This window comes from Pelophylax lessonae (assembly GCF_965119305.1).
Source record: "Pelophylax lessonae genome assembly, chromosome: 6".
NCBI lineage: Eukaryota > Metazoa > Chordata > Amphibia > Anura > Ranidae > Pelophylax > Pelophylax lessonae.
In genome coordinates, this window is record NC_138773.1 from 310601184 (window position 1) to 310624937 (window position 23754).

Genomic DNA, 23754 nt, shown 5'->3' on the forward strand with positions numbered 1-23754 from the left:
ATGTAAGCTCCAGCTTATGCTGGGTTAATGCTCTACCATACAGCAGTTTCAGACATAAATGGATCAAAATTCGGCTGGTTCAGCAGGGACTGGCGGAATTTCAATCCAGGTATGGGCACTGTGGTTGAACAGAAGTAAATAGAGATGTGCACGATGTGCATATATTCAGATTCATTTGGTATATTTGTTTGTTTTTTTTCAAATCGATACAAAAATTAGAATTTCGAAAGACGAATATATTCTTACTATTTTATTCTAATCATTTTTATTGTTTTCTTCTCTATTCTATTTTATTCTTTTCTACTCTACTCTGTTTTATTGTATTCAATTATTTTATTTTATTTTCTACTCAATTTTATTATATTTTTTTATTTTCTATTGTATTTATTTCTATTCCCTTTTATATTGTTTTATTCCATTCTATTCTGCTTAATTCTGTTCCTTTATTTTCTATTCTATTCCCTTTTATATTGTTTTATTCCATTCTATTCTGTTTAATTCTGTTCCTTTATTTTCTATTTTATTCTATTGCCTAAGTCAGGATCATCTTATTTCCTGTTTATACCTTACTGTATTTACCACAATATTTTTTCATTTTGAATTTGAAGTTTTAAGTGGTACCTGGGCCAATTACATCACTTTGCACCATGTGAGTATCTGTAGCCAATCACAGATCAATAGTGATCACAGCTTTTATGAATGGTTAACCCATTCATGACAGTTGAAAACTTTGCTTTTACAATAATCTTCATTGTAACAAAGTGTAAAAAAAAATCCTTGATCACTCCCTCAGAGTGGTACAGTTTTCCTATGGTGACAGTGAACTACTCTGATGAAAGTATGTAAAAAATGTAAAAAAAAAATGTATATATAATAATAATAATTTGTAAAAACGTTTAAAAAAGTTAAACTTTTTTTTTTAACATACTGTCACCAGTCAGTGCTCCTGGTGACGCCACATCGGTCGTATGATGATGCTGTAACCCACTGGTGACAGTACAGTATGTAAAACAAAAATTGTGAAACATTTTTTTATTATTTGATTATTATTCTATTTATTGCACACACTGACACATTGTGCAAAGAGGTAGCGCAGCACTACAATATATCATTCCAGTTCTCTACCAAGTTTAAGGATAAACTTCCAGTGCTAGATGCAGCCTCATCATTTCATTCATTTTTCTCCTACGCATATATCATCCATAACAGCGCGAGAGCCCCATTTATTACAGATTTTTTATCCAATTTCTTCCTTTTCAAAAATATTGTGACAAACAATTATAACTTCAAAAAACTCTCCATCCCTTTTACTAAATGCCTTGAACTGTCTACTTTTCAAAAATGGGTCATTTGGGGGGTATTTGTATTGTCCTGGCGCTTAAGGGCCTCAAGAAATGAGATTGGCCGTCAGTACATGAGGATTGATCAATTTTCAAATATATATCCCATAGTTTGTAGCCTCTATAATTTTCACGCAAACCAATAAATATACACTTATTGGCATTTTTTTTTTTTTTAACCAAAGGCATGTAGCAGAATATGTTATGGCCTAAATTTATAATGAAATTAGATTTTTCTGGATATGTTTTATAACAAAAAGTAGAAAATATATATATATTTTTTTAAATTCTCGGTCTTTTTCCGTTTATATTGCAAAAAAACAAAAACACAGTGGTGTTTAAATACTACCAAATGAAAGCTCCATTTGTGTTAAAAAAAAAAATTATAGAAATTTAATTTGGGTACAGCGTTGCATGACCATGCAATTACTAGTTGAAGCAGCGCAGTTCTGAATAACAAAAAGTACCCTGCGTTATGAAAGGGGTAAAACTTAATTTTTTGAATTTGAATTAAATTTCAAAATTTATATAATTTGTTTAGTTATAACTTATTTTTTTAAAATTCTTTACCACTGTGATTCGAAAATTCAGATACATCCAAATCTCTGAATAATGGAAATTTCATCCGAATTTTGATTCTCAACAAAACGAATCGCATAGGTCTAGAAGTCAATTTACCAACTGACTTCTGTACAACCGCACTGTTGGAAAAATTATGCTCAATCAGCGCTGCAGGCTGTAGCCCCCGTGTGTTCTGATGGATTAGAAGTCTCCCCACTGTCAGAATACAATGACTAAGTGGGAAGGATTCCCCAATGCACCTCGAATGTGTGGATGGCAGAATTGGGTTTGGTTGAACAAAAAAAATAAATATGACTCATCCTTGGCCAGCTTTAGACTAATCTGCAATTTTTATTTGAAAAAGCTTTCAATTTTCATAGGCATAATCATACAGGACAACTTTGGAGCCGGTACTGGACACACCCCATTGCAGCTATTGCAAATTAGTATTGGTGCTTGGAACTGAGGTTTAAACTAGGGATCGACCGATTATCGGGGGCCGATATGCACTTTCCTCGATATATCAGAATCGGCCACCAAGGTCGCCGATATTTCGGAAAGCGATTGTACCGGAGTGATGCCTGCAGCTAGAGGCATCACCCCGGTACCGGCGTCCATAGCCGACGGTCTGCTGTCTTGTAATGACAACCGATGCGGCTGAGAAGCCACTCGGCTGTCATTACAAGGAGCTGGAGGGGACGTCCCCCCTCCGTGGCCTTCCGCAGCTCGCCCAGGTCTTCCGTCCCACTGGGAGACCCGGGCAACCAGTCTGCACGGCCGCCGAAGACCCGATCAAAGCCGCATTTGTCTCTTATCAGGTCTCCATGCAAAAACCCGGAAGTGATGTCATGTACTTGGCGCCTGATTAAAAAAAATGACCGCATTCAAAACAGCCAAACTTGGCGTTTTGAATGCTTTTAAGTGCAGAGGAGGGGTTTGGGGTCTTTTAGGCTCCCAGATCGCTCCACAAGAGTACCTGTCAAGTGATAAATATAAAAAATTGCACAAAAATATTGGCCAATATCGGCCGATACCGATATGCTTCGGCCAAAATATCGGTATCGGCAACGAAAAACCAATATCGGTCGATCACTAGTTTAAACATTAGTGGAGGAAGTTCTGCAGCTCACGTTTAAAGAAGAAAATGCAATTTGGACACAACCTGACATTGTAAGTCTTATGGAGATTTCTCCTCCAAACATTTAAAGTTCACTGCTGTCTTACCCATCGATGCTGTGTATCGGGCTGCTTGTAGAAATGGGGCTATGGGAGGTAAAGGTGTTGGGGTATCCTCCATTCCTCAGGGTGTCCACGTTGTAGGTTGGTAGATGGGTGGGGGATGGGGGAGTGCCGCTGGCAGTCACAGCTGTACGGGCAACAGACTCAACATAACTTCGGGGCTCTATTAAGTAAAAAACAAAAAAACAAGAAAAGTAAAGGTTAGCGCATTAAGATCATCAATTGTTTTCAAATAAGAGTAGATGGAGTAAGTAGTGGTAATAGTAGCTCCAATGAAAGATGGCAAACTGCAGAACATGGAAAGGCAGGCAACAGGCAAACATGCAACACCAACATGGTTGCTGGTATGTTCAGATAGATCGGTATTATCTGCCCAAAAAAATGAAGTTACATTGGCCTTGTTTATGCCAAACACATTATTAAAGGTCACTCTCTGATGAAAAGTGCATTGAGCCAAATAAGTCAATCCACACAATCCTATAAAAGGAGATATTTTCATGGCTTTGCAACCTATCAAAATGAACACACGGGTTGCGTTTGATGCTACAGTCCTTTGGAAGTTTAGTTTGCTTGTATTTTTCTTTCAAACTTTCCAAGTGCACCCTTTGTGCCCCTGTGACTACAAAGTGTGCCCTTTGCATCTCTGTGTCTTCAAGTGTGCCCAGTGCGCCCCTGTGTCGGCAGGTGTGCACTGTGTCTCTACTGCACCCTATGTGCCTCTGTGTTTCCAGTGCAGCCTTTGTCCCCTGGTGTCTCTAGTGTGCCCTGTGCACCCCTGTGTCAGCAAGTGTGCACTGCACCCTATCTGCCTCTGTGTTTCCAGTGCAGCCTCTGTCCCCAGGTGTCTCTAGTGTGCCCTGTGTGCCTCTGTGTCAGCAAGTGTGCACTGTGTCTCTACTGCACCCTATGTGCCTCTGTGTTTCCAGTGCAGCCTCTGTCCCCAGGTGTCCCTAGTATGCCCTGTGCGCCCCTGTGTCAGCAAGTGTGCACTGTGTCTCTACTGCACCCTATGTGCCTCTGTGTTTTAAGTGCAGCCTCTGCCCCCTGGTGTCTCTAGTGTGCCCTGTGGACCCCTGTGTCAGCAAGTGCACCCCAGGGGGCCCCTGTGTTTCCCAGTGTGACATTTGTGTACCTGTGTCTTCAAATGTACCCTGTGTGCCCTTATGTTTCCAAATACACCGTGCCTCCAATTGTACCCTGTGCTCCCGTGTCTCCAAATGTACACTAGGAGTCCCTGTGTCTCTAGTGTGCCCTACGTCTCCTGTGTGCCCTGTGTGTCCAAGTGCACCCCTCTGCTGCCAAGTGTATCCTGTGTGCCCACGTGTCTCCAGTGCACTCTCATGTCTCCCCGTGTACCTCTGTGACACCGGTGTCTCCTCATAGCCTCCGGTATACTACTGCAACCCCTTGGACTGTCCAACACAGTGAAAAAAAACCTTCAAGGAACATTCATTAATGGAACTTTTCCACTGCAAGTACCGGCTCGGCTATACTCGGCCCAGTTTGGTTTTCCACTGCATGGTACGGTGTTGGAACGGTTCGGTACAGTTTGCATTTCCACTAAAGTAAGTGGGTGGGATAACGATTCTCTGACCAATCAGTGGCTAGTAGTGACAAACAGTCAAGGCTGCATGCAAAGGATTGTGGGATATGGTACCGGTACGGCCCTGTTGGAACCATTCGGTTCCATGTAGTGGAAAAGCGCCGCCGTACCGTACCTTACCGAACCGTTCCTAAACCGCAATATGCGGTACCAGCAGTGGAAAAGCACAAAAGCGAGCCGAAGCGTTTGGTTCCATGCAGTGGAAAAGCGCCATAATTGTCCTGATGACCACTGTCAATGTGACAGAAAGTGAAGGGAAATCCAAATTGTAACGTTGTCCTCGGAACAGAAAAAAAAGGAGAAATCTTCCAACATGGAAATCTGTTCCTGTGACAGCTGAAGATTCCATTTCATTTTGGAGAGTGGTTCTCTCACTTTCTGTGGCATCTCTAGGACAGAAAGACAAAGGAAACCTCCCAAGTGAAGGAAAAACCCTTCCTTTATCCGTCCAAAACTAAAAAAAAAAAAAAAAGATTTGGCTATACGTACACTTAATAAATCAAACAAGTAATGTACAGAGCTGACGATCATCTTACAATATTGTGACTACATCTTTGAATCTTTCAGACATATTAAATAAGTCCCAAAGTAATTAATAATTGCCCGTATTTTAAGCTCCCGATTGCAGTGTTGGGATTGTCACCGTATGCCGTGACATTTCCCAAAGAATGAACAACAGATTAATTGATTTCCACCTCTCTCACAAGTACTTTCTCACAGGGACAAAAGACGAGACGAGGAATCCGCAGAGTGTGCCATGAATAGTTAATTCTCCTTTTATACACAAGTTAGTTCTATTCATGCTTCAATGGGTCTCTCTTTCTCTGTGCCCTACTTTCATCCCTGTGCCCTTTACACCCTTTACCCCCTCCCATCACTAGCTGGTGGCACCCAGCTCTTCACAGATTACCATATATTATTGCTACACATTTATATAAAAGAACGTCTGATAAAATATATGGCTGACATTATAAACATTTCAGGAACCTGTCAGAACACTTAAAGTTTGATTAGTAAGGATGGATACTTAAAATGCACAACTGACTGTCTGGTACACATGTGTCAAACACAAGGCCTGTGGACCGAATCTGGCCCTCCAGTCCATTTCATGTGGCCCTCACACCTCTCCTGGAGCTGCAGTAGAGCCTCCTGCAAACCCTGCACTTTCTTCTTCCAGCTTCTTCCCAGCAGCAACACAAGGTAAGGGGATGCACTTTGATGCAAGGGAGGGTGGGGGGGTGGACTCTTAACATCTGATGTTAGGGGTTTTTAGATACTCTGGACATCTAGCATTACAGATACAACCGGCCCTTTGAGGGCAACCATAATGCTGTTGCAGCCCTCGATGAAGTTGAGTTTGACATCCCTGGTCTAGTACATAACTAAATGTTTGTGGACACCTGGCCATCATACCTCCTATATTTCCAAGTCCAAATCATTTGGTGGAGGTGGGATTATGGTGTGGGGTTGTTTTTCAGGGGTTGGGCTTGGCCCCTTAGTTCCAGTGAAGGGAACTCTTAAGGCGTCTGCTTACCAAGACTTTTTGGACAATTTCATGCTCCCAACTTTGTGGGAGGTTTGGGGATGGCTCCTTCCTGTTCCAACATGACTGCGCACTAGTGAACAAAGCAAGGTCCATAAAGACATGGATGAGCACGTTTTGGGTGGAGGAAAATGACTGGCCTGCAGAGAGTCCTGATTTCAACCCCATAGAACACCTTTGGGATGAATTAGATTGGAGACTGCGAGCCAGGCCTTCTTGTCCACAAGAGTACCTGACCTCACAAATGTGCTTCTGGAAGAATAGTCAAACATTCCCATAGACACACTCCTAAACCTTGTGGACAGCCTTCCCAGAAGAGCTGAAGATGTTGTAGCTGCAAAATGTGGGCCAACTCAATATTGAACCCTACGGATTAAGACTGGGATGCCATTAAAGTTAATGTGCGTGTAAAGGCAGGCGTCCCAATACTTTTGGTAATATAGTGTATCTGTTGTCATGTACACTTTAGCCTGAGATGGCCTCCTAACAATTTTTCCCATTTTTTTGTTTTTTTTTGTGAAGTTATACTTTGTTAAGTATTCTAAGTCTAGTAATAAAATGTAAGACCAACCTACCACATTCATTCACTAATCCATATATCCTACAAGATGGGTGAGAATGAATCGCCCAGTCCCTTTGTTTTGTCCTCTGTGAGGGATCGTGGGAGTAGAGAGCCTCCTTTTCTTGTAGAAAGTTAAACATTCCGACGTAGCCTAGTCTTTCTGGCACTTGTGACACCAGCCTCTAATCAGCTGATGTATTTGCCTACAAACATAATGGGGGAAATTCACAGGAAGGATTCAGACATTACAAAAGGGCCGTGTCAGCTGGGTGACGTAGCGGGGACGTCTGTCTCTTGTGTGGTGCAGCTGTCACAGGGGTCAAACATTCAACTTGGATTGAAGTGCGAGAAAAGGGTCAGGTTCAAGTAGATGATGTAAAATGGGAAACTTGGCATTCTCCGGTGGATTGTACAAAGCATGGCACCTGTGGGGTCCCCGAGTCACATGTTTTCTCGTTTGTAGGAACTCCTAAGATCGGTTTTCACCTAAAATGACCCCATAAAACAATCTCAGTTCAACTTCAGGAAAGCTACAACCCATGCTGACTAAACAATAACACATTGGGGTTCATTTACTAAAACTGGAGAGTGCAAAATATAGTGCAACTCTGCATAGTAACCAATCAGCTTCCAGGTTTTATTGTCAAAGCTTAATTGAACAAGCTGAAGGTAGAAGCTGATTTAATAGAACTCTTGTGTACCTGTATATCAATCTTCGGTGCCAGTCCCTTATATAAATGTTGAAAACCCTCAAAGGGGAAAAAAGGGAAAAATGGGACTTTGTGATACCCTCAAAGTATGAAAAATGTAGACAAAATATAAAATCACATATTTATTAAAAAGGTCACTAAAAATAGCCCGTCAAAGTCTTGGTGAACAATTTACTGCATAAAGAATATCACAAATTCATAAAAAGATACATTATATTAATAAAAGTATTGGGACGCCTGCCTTCACACACACATGAACTTTAATGGCATCCCAGTCTTAGTCCGTAGGGTTCAATATTGGGCTGGTCCCACCCTTTGCAGCTAGAACAGCTTCAACTCTTCTGGGAAGGCTGTCCACAAGGTTTAGGAGTGTCTATGGGAATGTTTGACCATTCTTCCAGAAGTGCATTTGTGAGGTCAGGCATTAAAGTTTGAGAGAAGGCCTGGCTCGCAGTTTACGCTTTAATTCATCCCAAAGGTGTTCTATCGGGTTGAGGTCAGGACTCTGTGCAGGTATTTTACCCCATAGATTATATTTTACCCCACGGGTTGGTATTTTACCCCATAGATCGGTATTGTACCTCCTGGACTGATATTTTACCCCAAGGAACGATATTCTACCTCCTGGTTTGATATTTAACCCCAAGGATCACATTTGCTCATTTTCATCTCCGTTCTCAAAACAAGAGAAAATGTCTAAAGATTTGTTGGCAGATTGCTGTGAAGGGTTTATTGAAAATGAAACTGTCTAGAGATACTCTCCAACAATCACGGACATAACCAGCCTATAATTCTGTACATATCCTAATAAATACATCTAACAGAGTGCAGGCAGCTGTGTTTTATGATCCTGCACCATCCACCCCCCCATAGTACACGTCTACAACAATGACCTACAGGACAGACAATGCCTCCTCTGAGACTCTTATAAGGAAAGATTGGCTGCCGGTGATGCTCGGTGACTGCTCGTCTCTATCCGGGCTAACGTCAGCTTTTCACAATCTATTTTTAATACCTTGCGACTAATAGCCGTGATTTCACTGTACCGTGTTCTGCTAAGGCTTAAATACCCCAGACGTGGTTTGTTTACATGCCATGCTTTAGCCAAGCCAGAACTCCCTCTATAATGTCCAAATTTGGGAATGTATATCCTAGTGGTTTGACAAATGTGCAAAGCTTGTATGTATGATTAGAAGGGCGTTCATTTTCTTGCTTCTGTAAACTAACAAGTCGTTGTAGTGCAAGCTATATGAGACGGCCACTCCACTATCCACCATACACCAATCCATCATAAAACATATTCCACAAAAACAACCACTAACATATTTTGGGGGGTCCAAGAACCCCCCCCCCCCCCCCCCCAGGTCAGGGCTTGTAAAAAATGGTAGATTGGTGACTGTAGTAATGAGAAGAATTAAACTGATGGCCCAAAAGGCATTGGCTATTTTTGTGGAATACATTTTACGATGGGCTGTTGATATTGGTGTGGAGCTCTCATTTCTCTTACACTTGCTTTATCTCTGAGGGTCTTTGGGTATCTCCCTATGGAAAGTGAGCTGCCCCCAAGCCCTCTACATTACCGATGGCAGGACCAGGATCTGAACCCATTACCTCTGCTGTGTTTGGCAGTAGCTCTTCTTGCTGAGCCACCTGAGATGCTGGACAGCATCTTGTCTGATTCCTTGGATAATCTTGCCTTGTATTCTGTTTCTGATGAACTTTGAACTCCTTGCTCTTCCCACGAACTTCCTTTTAGGCCATGCCTTCACACTTTGTTTGCTGGATTATTGTGCTCTTCCCAGCCGATTTCTTGCTCCTTTACGTACCTGCTGCTGTCCTTATCTCCACTATCTCTTATTACAGGCCTTTGGCTTGTTCCTTGATTAAGCTTCTGTTTGATCCCAACCTGCAACCACCTTTTACCGACCTTTGGCTTGTTTACTGAGTATGCTTGTGATTGATACCAACCTGCTAATATCTGCTACTGGACCCTGTCTTGCTCACTTCCTGGTGGTTCGATCCTGAGGATCGTCACCTGGTACTAACATGCTGCAAAATCCATCTCCACCATCAGGAGCTCTGGTGAATTCCGGTAAGTGCTTAGACCCCACACCTCAAGGGAGCCAACGTCATCCGATGGGGTGACCTGCTTGTGTACCTATCCAACTGGTCGGTGGGAGCCGCTCTACTGCCATAGGCTATAGCTACTGTTTTTTGGCTTGTTTATGGGCTACACTTCTGCTTGATCCCAACCTGCTATATCTGCTACAGGACCCCATCTTGCTCACCTCCTGGTGGAGCGATCCTGAGGACCGCCACCTGGTACTAACATGCAGCAAAACCCATCTCCACCATCAGGAGCTCGGGTAAGTACCGGTAAGTGTTCAGATCCCGCACCTCAGGGGATCCCACATCATCCGCCTGGGTGACCTGCTTGTGTACTTATTTAGCTGGTTGTGAAAGCCTCTCTACTGCTATAGGCTATAGCTACTGGTCTCCGAGCTGGAATCCCTCAACAGTGACAACTGACTAGGATCCTGGACAAGCCAGAGAGGTAAATTCCCCCAAACCAAGCAAGTGGCATAGCCATTGTGTGGGGTAAAAAGAAGTCCATATCATCATAATACAAGATTTCTTCTATAAAGTGCAAGCGGGGGTGGGGATATTATATGGTCGATTGAACCTATGCTTTGCCCACGTAGTTCTCTTTAGAGCCGGCCCCCACGGAACTTTAGACTTCTATTTTCTTCCCCTACAGTTCTAGTCACTCCCAGGAGGGAGGAGAAAAAGTTCTGGACCCAAATTAGAGCTTACACAGAGCTGAGGACTCCATGCCATGGCACTGGAGTCACATGCTTTCTATACCCAAGTCTCTACTGCCACTGGGCAGGCAGTGACTGCTTCCATCAGACCCTTCACACAGACAAAAGCTCTTGGAGAGATAGATGGACAATGCATTCATGTAACAAGAGGCTTCAGATCCACTCACAATTTCTGCACAATGCTTGCGGAATTTAGCACTGATGGTTGGGTGAATCATCCGATTTCTTATATCTCCAGCGGAAAGATTTTACTGCAACAGTCCACGTCTCCACACCCCCTCCCCCGCAAGGCCATAAGGAAGGGGTCAGAATCTCACAGCTGGGCTCTCATGTTTTTAGAGATACAAGAACCTAGCAAGTGATCCAACTTCCCAGCAACAGCGCAAAACTGAAATATCACTTTGGGGTATCCAAGTTCAATCTGATGTCTGGCCCTCCCTTCAGTCTTGCACAGTTGTAGGGGCTCCTCTCCTGGACTGAAATGGCTTTCTCCAATTTCACTGCACACTGTGAGCTTCTCACAATGTGCATTAACAGCTGCAGCAAGTCAGATAGAGCCCGCCTCATTTCCTGGCTGGAGGACATCCAGCATCATCTAGCTCTTCCCACCCCAGCCTGACTATCCCTGGTCTGTCCCTTTCCTTCATTGGATTTCTATTCTTTCAATTTTGGAGACTCAGCATTAAAGTGGTTATTTGCCCAGGGTGGTCTGCATGCAAATGCAACCTGGCCTAGAAATGCCAATCAAGGCTTTTTTTATATTGAATTGAGCCACCCTCTATTGCAGGCTGGAGGAGGTCCAGCATCATCTAGCTCTTTCCTCCCCAGCGTGTTTCGAGCTTGCCCCTTTCATTCATTGGATTTGTGCTTTTTCAGTCCCAGAAGCTAAGCATGACCTAACATGTGGCCACTTCCTAGGGTGGTCTGCATGCAAAAGCATTCTGCCTAGGAACACCCACTCCTCCAGACGGACATCTACCCATCAAGACATTCTGATATTTGCATAACTCCTCCCATAAGGCAGCCCACTGCTTGCATCAGGACTGAGGCACACTGACATCATTGCTAGATCTCTATGCTTCTCAATTCAATGTAGGCAAATCATGGCTGGTGAGAAGGGCCGGCAGGGAGTTGTACATAGCTTCCTGAAAAGATTGCAGCACCCTGCTGGCCCCTTCTTACAAGCCAGGGACTAGACGGAGAGGCTGGGTAGACCTTACACCAGTGATGGCGAACCTTGGCACCCCAGATGTTTTGGAACTATATTTCCCATGACACTCAACTACACTGCAGAGTGCATGAGCATCATGGGAAATGTAGTTTCAAAACATCTGGAATGCCAAGGTTTGCCACCACTGCCTTAGACCATAGCTGGGAGGAAGTCCGGAAAAGGTACCTATGTTTCAAAGAGGGGCTCCCCTCCCACCCCCCTCCCTGTCTTATTCCCCTTTCCTTTTTCTTTTTTATTTATTGTATGCTGGTAATCATATGAATATAGTGGGGTATATGGAATCCCTCGGGATTCTTAAGGTTTGTTTTTTCCTGTGTTTTTATGGTTTTGTATTAATATTAGAGATGGTACAGCGCTCCCCTCTGGCCCATATATCGTAATATCGAACTGTATACCACAGTAGTGCTATATTGCAATAGATTGTTATCAATATTCTTTTTTTAAAGTGACACTGACCTTGCAAACTTATTTTGTAGCTATTGTTTTTTTCATACTTTGATTTATATTGCTTTGTTGCTTACTATAGACTAGAGCAGTGGTCTTCAAACTATGGCCCTCCAGTTGTTCAGGAACTACAATTCCCATCATGCCTTGTCAAGTCTGTGAATGTCAGAGTTTTACAATGCCTGATGGGATGCGTAGTTCTGCAGCAGCTGGAGGGCCGTAGTTTACATATAGTTACATAGTAGTTGCGGTTGAATAAAGACAATAGTCCATCCAGTTCAACCTGTGTATGTGTGTGTGGCTGTAATCATCTCACATACCCCTGAATGTTCTGATCCTTGAGATGTACGTCTAAGAGTCTTTTGAAAGCCACCATACTTCCCACAGAAACCACCTCTTGTGGTAGAGAATTCCACAATCTTGTAGCCCTAACAGTAAAGAACCCCCTGCGTTGCCTGAGAGCTTCTCCTCTAATCGCACTGTATGTCCTCGCGTCCTCATACGATCCTTGCGACTGAATAGCTTTTTTTCTATGCTGGGATCACCATTGAGGTATTTATAAATTGCTATCGTGTCCCCTCTCAGGCGTCTCTTCTCCAGGGAGAATAAATTAAGCGATTGTAGACGCTCTTCATAGTTAAGGTCCTCCAATCCCCTAATTAGTTTAGTTGCCCTTCTCTGGACTCTCTCCAGCTCCAACACATCCCTCCTGAGGACTGGCAACCAGAACTGGACAGAATACTCCAGATGTGGTCGGACCAGAGTTTTATAAAGTGGAAGGATTATAGTTTTATCTCTGGAATACATCCCCTTCTTTATGCATGCTAATATTCTGCCGGCTGAGGATCCCTGGACTAGAGGATCCACATACAGTGCTTATACAGTTTGATCTTTCGATATATAGGCCAGAGGGGAGCGCTGTACCATCTCTAGCCATTTACCAAACATCACATATACTTTCATCATGGGATATAAAGACTTCTGGTCACAGCAGACTTTGTACACATAGTAGCGAAGGGGAACAGGCACTTTCACATATTTTTTGTATTGTTAGGTCTTTTCTAAATTTAATAAAAAGAATTGATACGCCCTCCCACCAGCCATGATCTGCTTGCATTGCAATGAGAACAGAAACCAAGTGATGACATCACATCCATAATAAAGTATGTAGTGAAAACAGGATGGTTTTTCTTAGCATGTTGATGGGGGTGGGGGAGAGAAACCAGAGAGAGCAAAATATTAGCAGATTAAAATTGGTTTTAGCCACACACAAAAAAAAAAAATCCTCAAGCGATTTAAAAATGTAATTTTCAATGCAGTTATGACAAAAACGTAACAAGACCAGATATAAGTCAGTTGAGCAAACCAAACCAACTCCTCGCAGTGCAGGAACTTACCGTCCTCATATTCAACAAATGTCTCAATCTCTGATGTTGGAAGAAAGAGAGAACAGAAATTCATACAGGAAGGAGAGAACGGCAAGAAACAAGCATTTCAGAGCGTGTCAGCAGTTAGGGGAACATAAAAGTAAAATGACCCCGGTGTAGATAAAAGCTTCGAACATATATGACTATCAACATACAAAGGGGAGCTGGAAAACTCTGACATTTAAAGTAATCTTACAAACTGCAACGTGCTGTTGGCAAGTGGTCAATCATAGCTTGCAGCCTGAAACGCGTTGGTACCTTCCTTTCTCCTGTTTTGCTGTGAATTTTGTCTTTTTGTTTTACGTCAATGAAATTAAGGGAGTTGGTTTATTTCAGTGTATGGTTATTCCTGGAAATCTGTGTACGGTATTGCGATGGCGAGCGAAACCAGCACCTGAATCATTTAGCGGCGGACTAGTCAGGAACCAACTTAGATAGGTATTTCCTTTTGTGCGTCTTGTCAATCTTTGTCTCTGTGCAGCACTGTGCTTTATTTCAGTTCCTCTCCATCTGCATGGAGTTTGTATGTTTCCTCCATGTGGGGTGCCTCTGGGGTGCTCCAGTTTCCTCCACAGTCCAAAAACATATCTATGGGTAACTGCCTAAAATAATGACCTGACTCATTTCTGAGGTATGGCTGATTTTCTGGCTTGCCATGACCATACCAAACTTTTCCTAGAATTACCCGCTATAAGTAAAGACATGACCAACTTATTATGCATTTAAAAGGCCATAGTAGCCTTTTGCTAACAAACCACAATTAACCGGTTGCCGACCGCCGCAAGTACATATACTGCGGCGGTCAGCCCCGGCCAGGCAAAGTGACGTACCGGCACGTCACTAGCCTGTCACTTACTTGTGAGCCAATAGCGTGCGAGCGCGCCCGCGGAGGCGCGCGCCTGCCCCGGCTCGTTCCCTCGGAAGTCCGTGCGTGTGACCGGTGGACCCGATGTCCGCCGGTCACTCGCGATCGTCCCTGGTGAAGGGAGAAAGGCAGGCGGCTAATGTAAACAAGCCGCCTGTCATTCTCCCCTGTGTAGGAATGGTGATCATACGGTTCTACTATGTAGGACCGTTGATCACAGTTCCTACACCAGTAGCCATGTCCAATCACAGTTAGAAGCACGCCCCTAGGGACACACTTAACCCCTACTTCCCCAATAAAGTTAACCCCTTCCCTGCCAGTGTCATTTTGCAGTAACAGTGCATATATATAGCACTGATTACTGTAGTAATGTCATTGGTAACCCCAAAAATGTCAGTCAAGGGTCCGATCTGTCCGCAGCAATGTCGCAGTACCGCAAAAAAAAAAATCGCAGATAGCCGCCATTACGCGTTAAAAAAAAAACACCAAAAATGACAGAAATCTTTCCCTTAGTTAGCAAACGCAATAACTTTTGCGCAAACCAATCAAAATACGCTTTTTGTGATTTTTTTTACCAAACATATGTAGCATAAAACAAATTGGCCTAAAATGTTAAAAAATTTAGATTTTTACATTTTTTTTTGGAATTTCATATAAAAAAAATGTGAAAAATATTGTTATTTTTGCAAAATTGACGCTCTTTTTTTGTTTATAGCGCAAAAAGTAAAAATCGCACAGCTGATCAAATACCACCAAAAGAAAGCTCTGTTTGTGGGAAAAAAAGGACGTCAAATTCGTTTAGGTACAGCATCGCACGACCGCGCAATTGTCCGTTAAAATCACGCAGTGCCGAATCGCAAAAAAAACCCTGGTCGGAATGGGGGTAAAATCTTCCGGGGCTTAAGTGGTTAACAAATACGGCTTTAAATAAAATTCCATGAAAAAAAACTTTTACAACGATAACTTACCTTCTTCTTAGGTTTTTGAAGGCACACGTGGTCTACTGAATCGGCTGTATCAACCACCAAGTTCCATATCACAGCCCCCAGCCACAATTACACCGCTTCGGGGACAAGTTGTTACCAAATTACAAACGATACAGCCGGAAAACCGATATTCCATTACTTATGTCACCTAGTAAGGAAGGTACAGCCGTACCAGAGATGGGCCCAACCAACCATTCTCCAAAGACTTTTTTGACCATGCTCGTCTTCAAAACCCTGAGACCCCTGCCTACTGCTATAACTCAACCAGACCCCACTCATGTAGAGACTGCCAAAGATAACAGGCACCTCTACACTCACCAGACACCATCAAGGAAAAGATAAAAGAGGGTAAACCAACCAAACCGTAACGATGAGGGGGATGGAGGACAGGTGAAGTTTCTCCACTGCTGACCAGGCTCCAACTGACCCTGCAAGCTAGACAACCTCCTATCAGACCACTAGTGCCCCACCCTGCCATACTCTGTTGTCCTTCAATAATGTAGGCCTCCTTCTTTTAAAACCCAATCATTTAACCTGCTTAACTACAGCTTAGCCTGCCAACTCAGTCATATAGGCCCTCCTCATATGCTAGGCATACAGTTCCAGGCCTATAACTTTAAAGCTAGAGACCATTTTGACCAGCATTTGACCGGCTTTGCGTTGTTTCTTTGGTCACAGGTAGTCCTATCGAGATGTGTGTGCATTGCAGGCAAAGCAGCTCGTTGCAGCGCCACACTAGAATGGCAAATGCAAAGACTGACCACACCCGTCTACATAAGAAAAAACTGTCATTTTCCTGCAAGCTTCAGAAAAGGCAAGCGAAGATCAGAGGATGCCATGGGGGGTTGCCAAAACACATCAAACCGGGCATTGGGCCTAAGGACCTCCTAGACAAAGACAGATGGAACCAGAACAGAGGGAATTCTGCAGTAACCAATGCCAAGGACAAGTGGGGTGGAGGGACCCAGCGGGCTGCCATTCATCTGCCAAGTACCACCATCAAGTAATTGCCCACAATCTGTATTGTTCAACAATTACTGCCCAACAGTTTAATTGATTGTTGGAAGCTTGCAGGACACAATACTGGACTGTGTCCCGTTTTAGGGTGACTTTAATGGATCTGTTCAAATCTCTGTTAACATCTCATCTCTCACAGCTCACCCATTACATAGGTAGGTGAAGAGTATAGATACTATAAAGGGATGGCTGTCTGTTGGCTCACTTCGCTAAGATATACAATTGCTTGACCTGGGGTTCCTTTGTTGCCTTACAATACTTTTCTTAAATAAAACACTCCATTCACAAACATGCTATATGCAAAAGGGTTTGGAATGGTAATTTCTTTCGCATGAAATAAGTATTTCATTACCAAAGAACATTTATGACAGTATTTCGTTTTATGGATCACCATTCTGCCCCACGCGTTGGGATTCTGTTCTATGGCTCAGTATTCTACCCCATGGGCTGGTACTCTTCTCCACAGATCAGTATTCTATGGATTGCTATTTTTTCTTTACATATTAGCATTTTATTCTATGGTTTGGTACTTCACCTTGTGGATCAGTAAACCGTTTTTACACCATGGAATGTGTATTCAACCCACTGGACTGGTATTCTACTCCACAGATAAGTATATAACTTTGTGAATTGGCATTTTACCCCATGGATTGATATTCTACCCCTTGAATCTATATTTTATCCCAAGAATTGGTATTTGACTCGATGGTTCGGTATTCTACTCCATGGATCAGTATTGCACCCCATGGATTGTAATGCTACCCCATGGATCAGTATGCTACCCTATGGATCATTGTACAACTGCATGGATCAGTATTTTACCCTTACAGACCAGTATTCTACCCCATGGATCAATATTGACACAATGGATTGGTATTTTACTGCATTGATCAGTATTTTACTCCATGGAATGGTATTTTACAATTACGGATCAGTATTCTACTTAATGGATGATTATTCCACTCAATGGATTGGCATTTTACCCCATGGATTGGTATTCTATCCCCTGGATGCGTATTGAACCCCATGTATCAGTATTGTACCCCATGGAATAGTATTTTATTCTTACAGATCATTATTCAACCCCATGGATAATTATTTTATTCAGTAGATAAGTATTTTACCCCATGATTGGGTGTTTTATCCCTTGGATGTGTACTTTACACCATGGAATGGTATTTTAGCCTTATAGATCAGCATTTTACCTCATGGATCACTATTGCCTTAATGTATTGGCATTTTACTCCATAGAATGGTATTTTACCCTTACAGGTCAGTATTCTACCCCGGGGATCATTATTTTACTCAGTGGATTGTTTTTTATCCCCATGGATTTTTATTCTATCCCCTGGATGTGTATTTTACCCCATGGAATTGTGTTTTAGCCAAATATATCAGTATTCTACCTCATGGATCATTATTGGCTTAATGTATTCACATTTTACCCCATGGAATGGTATTTTAGCCTTTTAAATCCGTATTCTACTCCGTGGATCATTATTTTACTCAATAGATTGTTTTTTCCCCCTTGGATTATTATTCTATCCCCTGGATGTGTATTTTACATTATGGAATGGCATTTTAGCCTTATAGCTCAGTATTCTACCCCATGAATCATTTTTAGCTTAATCTATTGGCATTTTTCCCCATGGCATGGCATTTTACCCTTATGGATCAATATTCTACCCAATGGATCATTATTTTTCCTCAGTGAATCAATATTCTATCCCCTGGATGCGTATTTTATTCCAAGGAATGGTATTTTAGCCTTTTATATCAGTATTCTACCGCATGGATCATTCATTTACTCAGTGGATTAATATTTCATCCAATGGAATCATATTTTACCCTTAAAGATCAGTATTCTACTCCATGGATCAATATTTTTCCTCAGTGGATCAGTATTTTATCCCATGCTTGGGTATTCTACTCCATGGAATGGTATTTTAGCCTTCTAGAACAGTATTCTACCCCATGGATGATTATTTTATTCAGCAGATTGGTTTTTACCTCATAAATTGTTATTCCATCCTCTGAATGTGTATTTTATGATATAGAACGGTATTTTACACTTACAGGTTAGTATTTTACCCCATGGACCATTATTTTACTTAGTAGATTGGTTTTTACCCCATGGATTGTTATTCTATCCCCTGGATGGGTATTTTACCACATGGATCCGTATTTAACCCCATGGATCAGTATTTCATCCATAAAATCTGTATTCTACCCCATGGATTAGTATGTTACTCTATAAGCTACATGCTAAATGTCACATGGGGCCAAATGTAAAAAAAAAAAATATTAATTCACAAATCGGTCCCTTAGCAACTGACGGTTTTCCTTTCCTGCCAAGAAAGGGGACAGCTGAAGAAACAGAGAATCCAGAAGCTCTAAGTGCTATAAATCTAAGCCAGCCCAGAATCCTTTGCAACATCTGTCGGGTTTAATTGTCTGAACAGAGCTGAGTATCTACAGCTGGGAAACATGCACTGGCTGCATCTGCCACGAAAACTAACAAGATCCCCACACCATGTCCTTCCTGCTGATGAGAGCCGAACGAGCCGCGGGGTCACCTCCTATTCCATGGCAAAAAACACGCAAGCTGAAAAAGCGTTTCGATATCCTGTGAGATTCTCCAGAATCCCTGTAGCCCAGGTGGTTGTCTTCACTTCACTAAAAGTTTCAACCATCTGAGCTTTGATATTCCTACATCATTCCTGCACGGAGGGTCAGACTTTCCACCGCGGGGAGCCAAAGGCCGTCCTGTGAGAAAATATTTGTGAGTGACATCAGTAAAGCTTCACTGTTGGCTTAGGCTGATGGAGAAGTGAAAATTCTGCCCATGGCTACCAATCTGACAGCACAACATACAAGGAAAACAAAAACCCAACTGCTTAGTTGCCCTGGTCACGATTTTGGGTTCAGATACAACTTAACCCATCAGGTGCAACAGAATTGTAAGATTTTATTTTTCATCAGTATAGTCATGTAGGGCCCTCTTGGGTAGTTATCCATAAGTTTCCCCAGCATTCCCTTCCAAAACTGTGCTATCCAATCCAGGGGCACCCAGTAAACCTTTGCAGACAGAAGAAGCTGATTTCAAAAACCTCCAGAAATATAACCCAGCACTGTTGACCAGGACAACTAGGTGAATCCAACCTGATTCATTGCTCATAGACCACCCTATATTCATCTTGATTCCCAGAAATCAGTGGGGTACAGAGGCCCTGGAGTCCGCTCTTGCTCGGCTGTAATCCACCATCCAAATAACAGGCCACACACAGAAGACGTTCGCCTCCAGCCAAGGTTTATTGCAATGACAGCATAACGCTCACTCCTATCCAAAGCCGTGCCCTAAACATGCTTCACCCACAATAGGGCTTAATGGTGGAGATCCCTATGATTAAGCCTCATTATGGGTGAAACTTGTTGAGGGCACAGCTTTGAGTTGAAGTGAGCAGTGCTGCAATTGCAAAAAAACCTTGGCTGGAGGTGAACGTCTTATTTTGATGGTGGATTACAGTGGAGCAACAGCGGACTCCAGGGCCTTGGTACCCGGCTGAGTGCTGGGAATCAAGGAGAATACAGGCTGGTCTCTGAGCAGTGAATCGGGTTGGGTTTCCCTAGTTGACCTGGTCAGGGCTTTTTTTTAGCGGGAACACGGGGGAACACAGTTACGGCAACTCTAGCACTGAATGTATGTAGAAGCAATGGGTGCTGGATGGAAAATTGATGCTGGGTACTTGAGAAACTATTTTTGTAAGGGGGATCTACTGTTGCTGGGGAGATATATTGTTGCTGGTGGGGGATCTATTGTTGCTGGGAATGGGTCTTAGGTTGCGGCTGCTGGGAGTCTATTGTTGCTGGGGAATCAATTGTAGCTAGCTACAGGGGATCTATTTTACTATCTTTCTTGTTATTAACAAATGCCATACGAATTACTTTGCACCACAAAATAAAGCCTGGTGCTCTATTCTCTAAATGGTGAGTAGGGGTGGAACCAAGGAACGGTGCTCGGAGGTGGGTAGAGGCGGAGATTACAGGTGACTCGGAAGAGGAGAGTTCCTGCACCTAGAAAAAAAGCCCTAGTCCTGGTCTACAGTGCTGGGTTTTTTGCTGAAGGCTTTTACAAATCAGCTTCTCCTGTTTGCAAACGTTTACGGGGTGCACCTTGGACTACATGGCACAGTTTTGGTAGCGATTGCTGGGAAAACGTATAGATAATTACCCAAGGGTACCCTACATCACTATACTGATGAACAACCATTCTGTTGCACACCATGGGTTAAATATTATCTAAACCCAAAACCTTTTCTCGGTTTGTCCAGATGACCACTAAGGCTCTAAAGCAGGCAGTTAAGCTGCGGTTTAACCAACTCCAAACGCTAAATCAAGCTAAGGTATGCTGGCACTCTGGGCTGTACACAAATTTAAACGCCATTTGGCTTTCGGCTGGTACCACCACCAAAGAGGACCCATTCAAGTAAATGGGACCATGCTACAACTGCCCATATCCTTTTTGCTCCCTTCTTCTAAACTAACCTATCACACCCTTTCCCCTGCAGAGATGCATATTTAGCTCCATCTGACCACCATTGTTCTATGGTTTGTTTACATCCAGCAGTGCAAATCTTAACGGTCCTGGCCACACCTGTGCAATAAAGTCCCACAGACTTTTATTAGGCTGTTTCCCAAGACCAGCAATGTTTAGAGACGGTTCTATAGAAGCCTATAGGGCTGTAATGCACAGGTGTGGCCAGGGCAGTTAAGATTTGCACCACTGGATGTAAACACAAAACAGCAGAACAATGGTGGTCACCGGTCACATGGACAGATGAAGAATCCATCTCAGGAGAAGGGAAAGTTAGGTTAGGTCGGGGGGGGGCAAAAAGATTTGGAATCGGTGATCTTTGTTTTAAATTCTTCCTTTTTCTTGCAGCTAGAAGCAGCGTTGGACCTCACTCTGTGCATGATAAGGAACCAAGATAGTTTTTTGGTAGGCAGGTGCAGTCTGCTGTCTCCACTGCAACGCAGAGGGAGAGGAAGCCATGGGGAACAGGGCTCCTCTATGGTTTCCAGTCACTAGGGCAGCCTTTTGGATGCAGGCTGCCCATGTGACTATGGTGGCCATCTCAGGTGTGGCAAAGTCTATTTAAGACCCTGGCCCCTGGGTTTGGCACGCTTTATGTGAAGGGATAGTGTGGGGAAGGGTACCCTGTCTGGCAGGGACAGAATTAGCGGTAGGGAAAGGTTCCTGATGAGGAGGGAAAGCACAGGGCTGCATCTTCTTCCATCTCCATACCTTCCTGATTGGACACAAGACAGTCAGGTCACATTCTGTCCCCTCTCAACAAACGCTGACAGTTCAGCTGGAAACGGTTTCTTCATTTTATTGGAAACTGTGATTGTGCCCGGCTGAGTAAATGTCCCACGGGGTCTATTGTGAATTGTTGCTGCATTACGTCAATACAAGTTTTACATTGCACCTTGCTGTGTAATTATTGCCGCCACACCACGCTGCACCCCACCTACAAGTTTATGTTTCCATGGTGCCGGATTGCGATCCCACAGAGTTCCACTGCTAAATGAAACCGCTGAATCTTGGGATATGAGAGGTGAGTATACCAGGAGGCTGCAGGAGTATGCAGGAACATCACCTCCGCCTAGGCGAGGACTGAGGACGGGGGAGGTTGCAAGCAAAGAAAACCCTAAAACATATAAAATCTTGAATGGGGATGGGGGAGGAAATAATATAGGTATGATGTAGTTTTAGCTGAAAGGTCTGGTTTCGGCCAACTTATCCATACTGTTCTAGGATGTGGAAGGAAACCGGAGCAATTAGAGGAAACATGGAGAGAACATAATTCCAGTGTTGGACTTGGCACAAGACCCCAAGAGTAGCCATATTTGCACAACTAAATAGAGAGGATTTATATTAAGAATTCCAGGAATGGATTTTTTTAGGTCCCAGCCATTCTAGAACAGCCATTCTCAACCAGGGTTCCATGGAATCCTAGGGTTCCTCCTGAGGTTGCTAGGGGTTCCTTGAGCAATAGGCAATTCTAGATAAGTTTCCAAAGACACCATTGTTCTTTTTAGCTATCTGAAAGGAAGTAATTCTTCCCAATGATGACAAGAGTAAGGAGCGTTCTTCCCACTGACTGTCACACTAATGTATCATGAGTCACTGGTATAGATTTTTAATTTTTAGCAGGGGTTCCCCGAGACCAGAAATTTTATTTCAAGGGTTCCTCTGTGTTGAAAAGGTTTAGAATGGCTGCTCTAAAACAGCCATTCTCAGCCAGGGTTCCACAGAACCCTAGGGTTCCTCAAGAGGTTGCTAGGGGTTCCCTGAGCTGTGGTTCATAGATCTTTCATTTGATGGTGACTGCATGGTTCCAGGACCTTCACCACTTGGTAAAGCCAGCAGCATGACACCAGTTATCTCAAAAGCTGCCTGTAAGGGTGGTATTCGTGCCCCCAATGAGTGCAGTCTTCCTTCTGACCACCAATACAAAGGCCATTTTTGCCAATAACCACCAATAGTAAGGATCCCCCAAGACCTATAAATTATTTTAGGGGTTCCTCAGAGTTAAAAAGGTTAAGAAACACTGTTCTAGAAGCTGGAGATCACTGTAGTTGCCATCACCACTCCTTAGTGATCTTCATATTTCTAGGATCTGTGCCAAGCGCCTGCCCTGCTACATTGTGAACACACGAGGTTGCTCACTCAGCACAGATGCCATTCAATGAATGCATGGACAAGGTGGAGAAGTGTGGGGTGGTGATGTCACAATCTCCAACTTGTTCATGCAGAGAACGCTTTGCGTACCAAGTTACTGTGTGATAAAAATGCACTCACCTCCGGATTGATGCAGCAGAATATCAGCCGGGTTGTGAGGCTTCAACCCCAGCGCTGACAAAGGTGTCTTTGCCAATCCCGGAGGAGATCGCAAGGCTAAAGGGAAACAAAGAGAAAGAAAACATGAGAATGCTCACTGACACAAACATAGAGGTACATATAGGGATGTACTGAAGTATATCTAAACCCAAAACCAAAAATGTATAATATTGCATCTTACTAATACCTGCTGTGGTGGCTGCATTTGTTTTCTTTCTTTATTTATTACAGGTACTTATATAGCGATGTGGATTTACGCAATGCTTTACATGTATTCTTTTTTATATTTTTATTTTATTTTCATATGAAAATCATGCAAATAAAACAGTTCCTGTTCCTGGGTGGCTACGTCACTCCTCCACTGTATCTACGGAGGAAGTCATGGTTGCAACCTTAGGTTGCTCTCTTCATAGGAACTACAAGCATGTCCATATCTCTTCTTCTCTATTAAACAGCAGCCCTTAAGGGACGTTCCTGTACCCGTGTCCACATGAGTATCA

The 23754-nt window shown here is 43.2% G+C and overlaps 1 protein-coding gene across 6 annotated transcripts in view; it reads right to left on the minus strand.

Annotated features, from left to right (window-relative positions):
• TNS1 (tensin 1) overlaps positions 1–23754 on the minus strand; it is an 805414-nt gene that overhangs the window by 26855 nt on the left and 754805 nt on the right. For 5 of the 6 annotated variants that reach the window (XM_082260250.1, XM_082260247.1, XM_082260251.1 and 2 more), the window contains 3 exons: positions 23216–23311; positions 13453–13482; positions 3126–3303 (listed from right to left, as the gene is read on the minus strand). In XM_082260250.1, the coding sequence (XP_082116376.1) occupies positions 3126–3303; positions 13453–13482; positions 23216–23311 (304 nt within the window). The remainder of the gene's footprint in view (positions 1–3125; positions 3304–13452; positions 13483–23215; positions 23312–23754) is intronic. The other variant, XM_082260249.1, reaches the window with a different exon arrangement.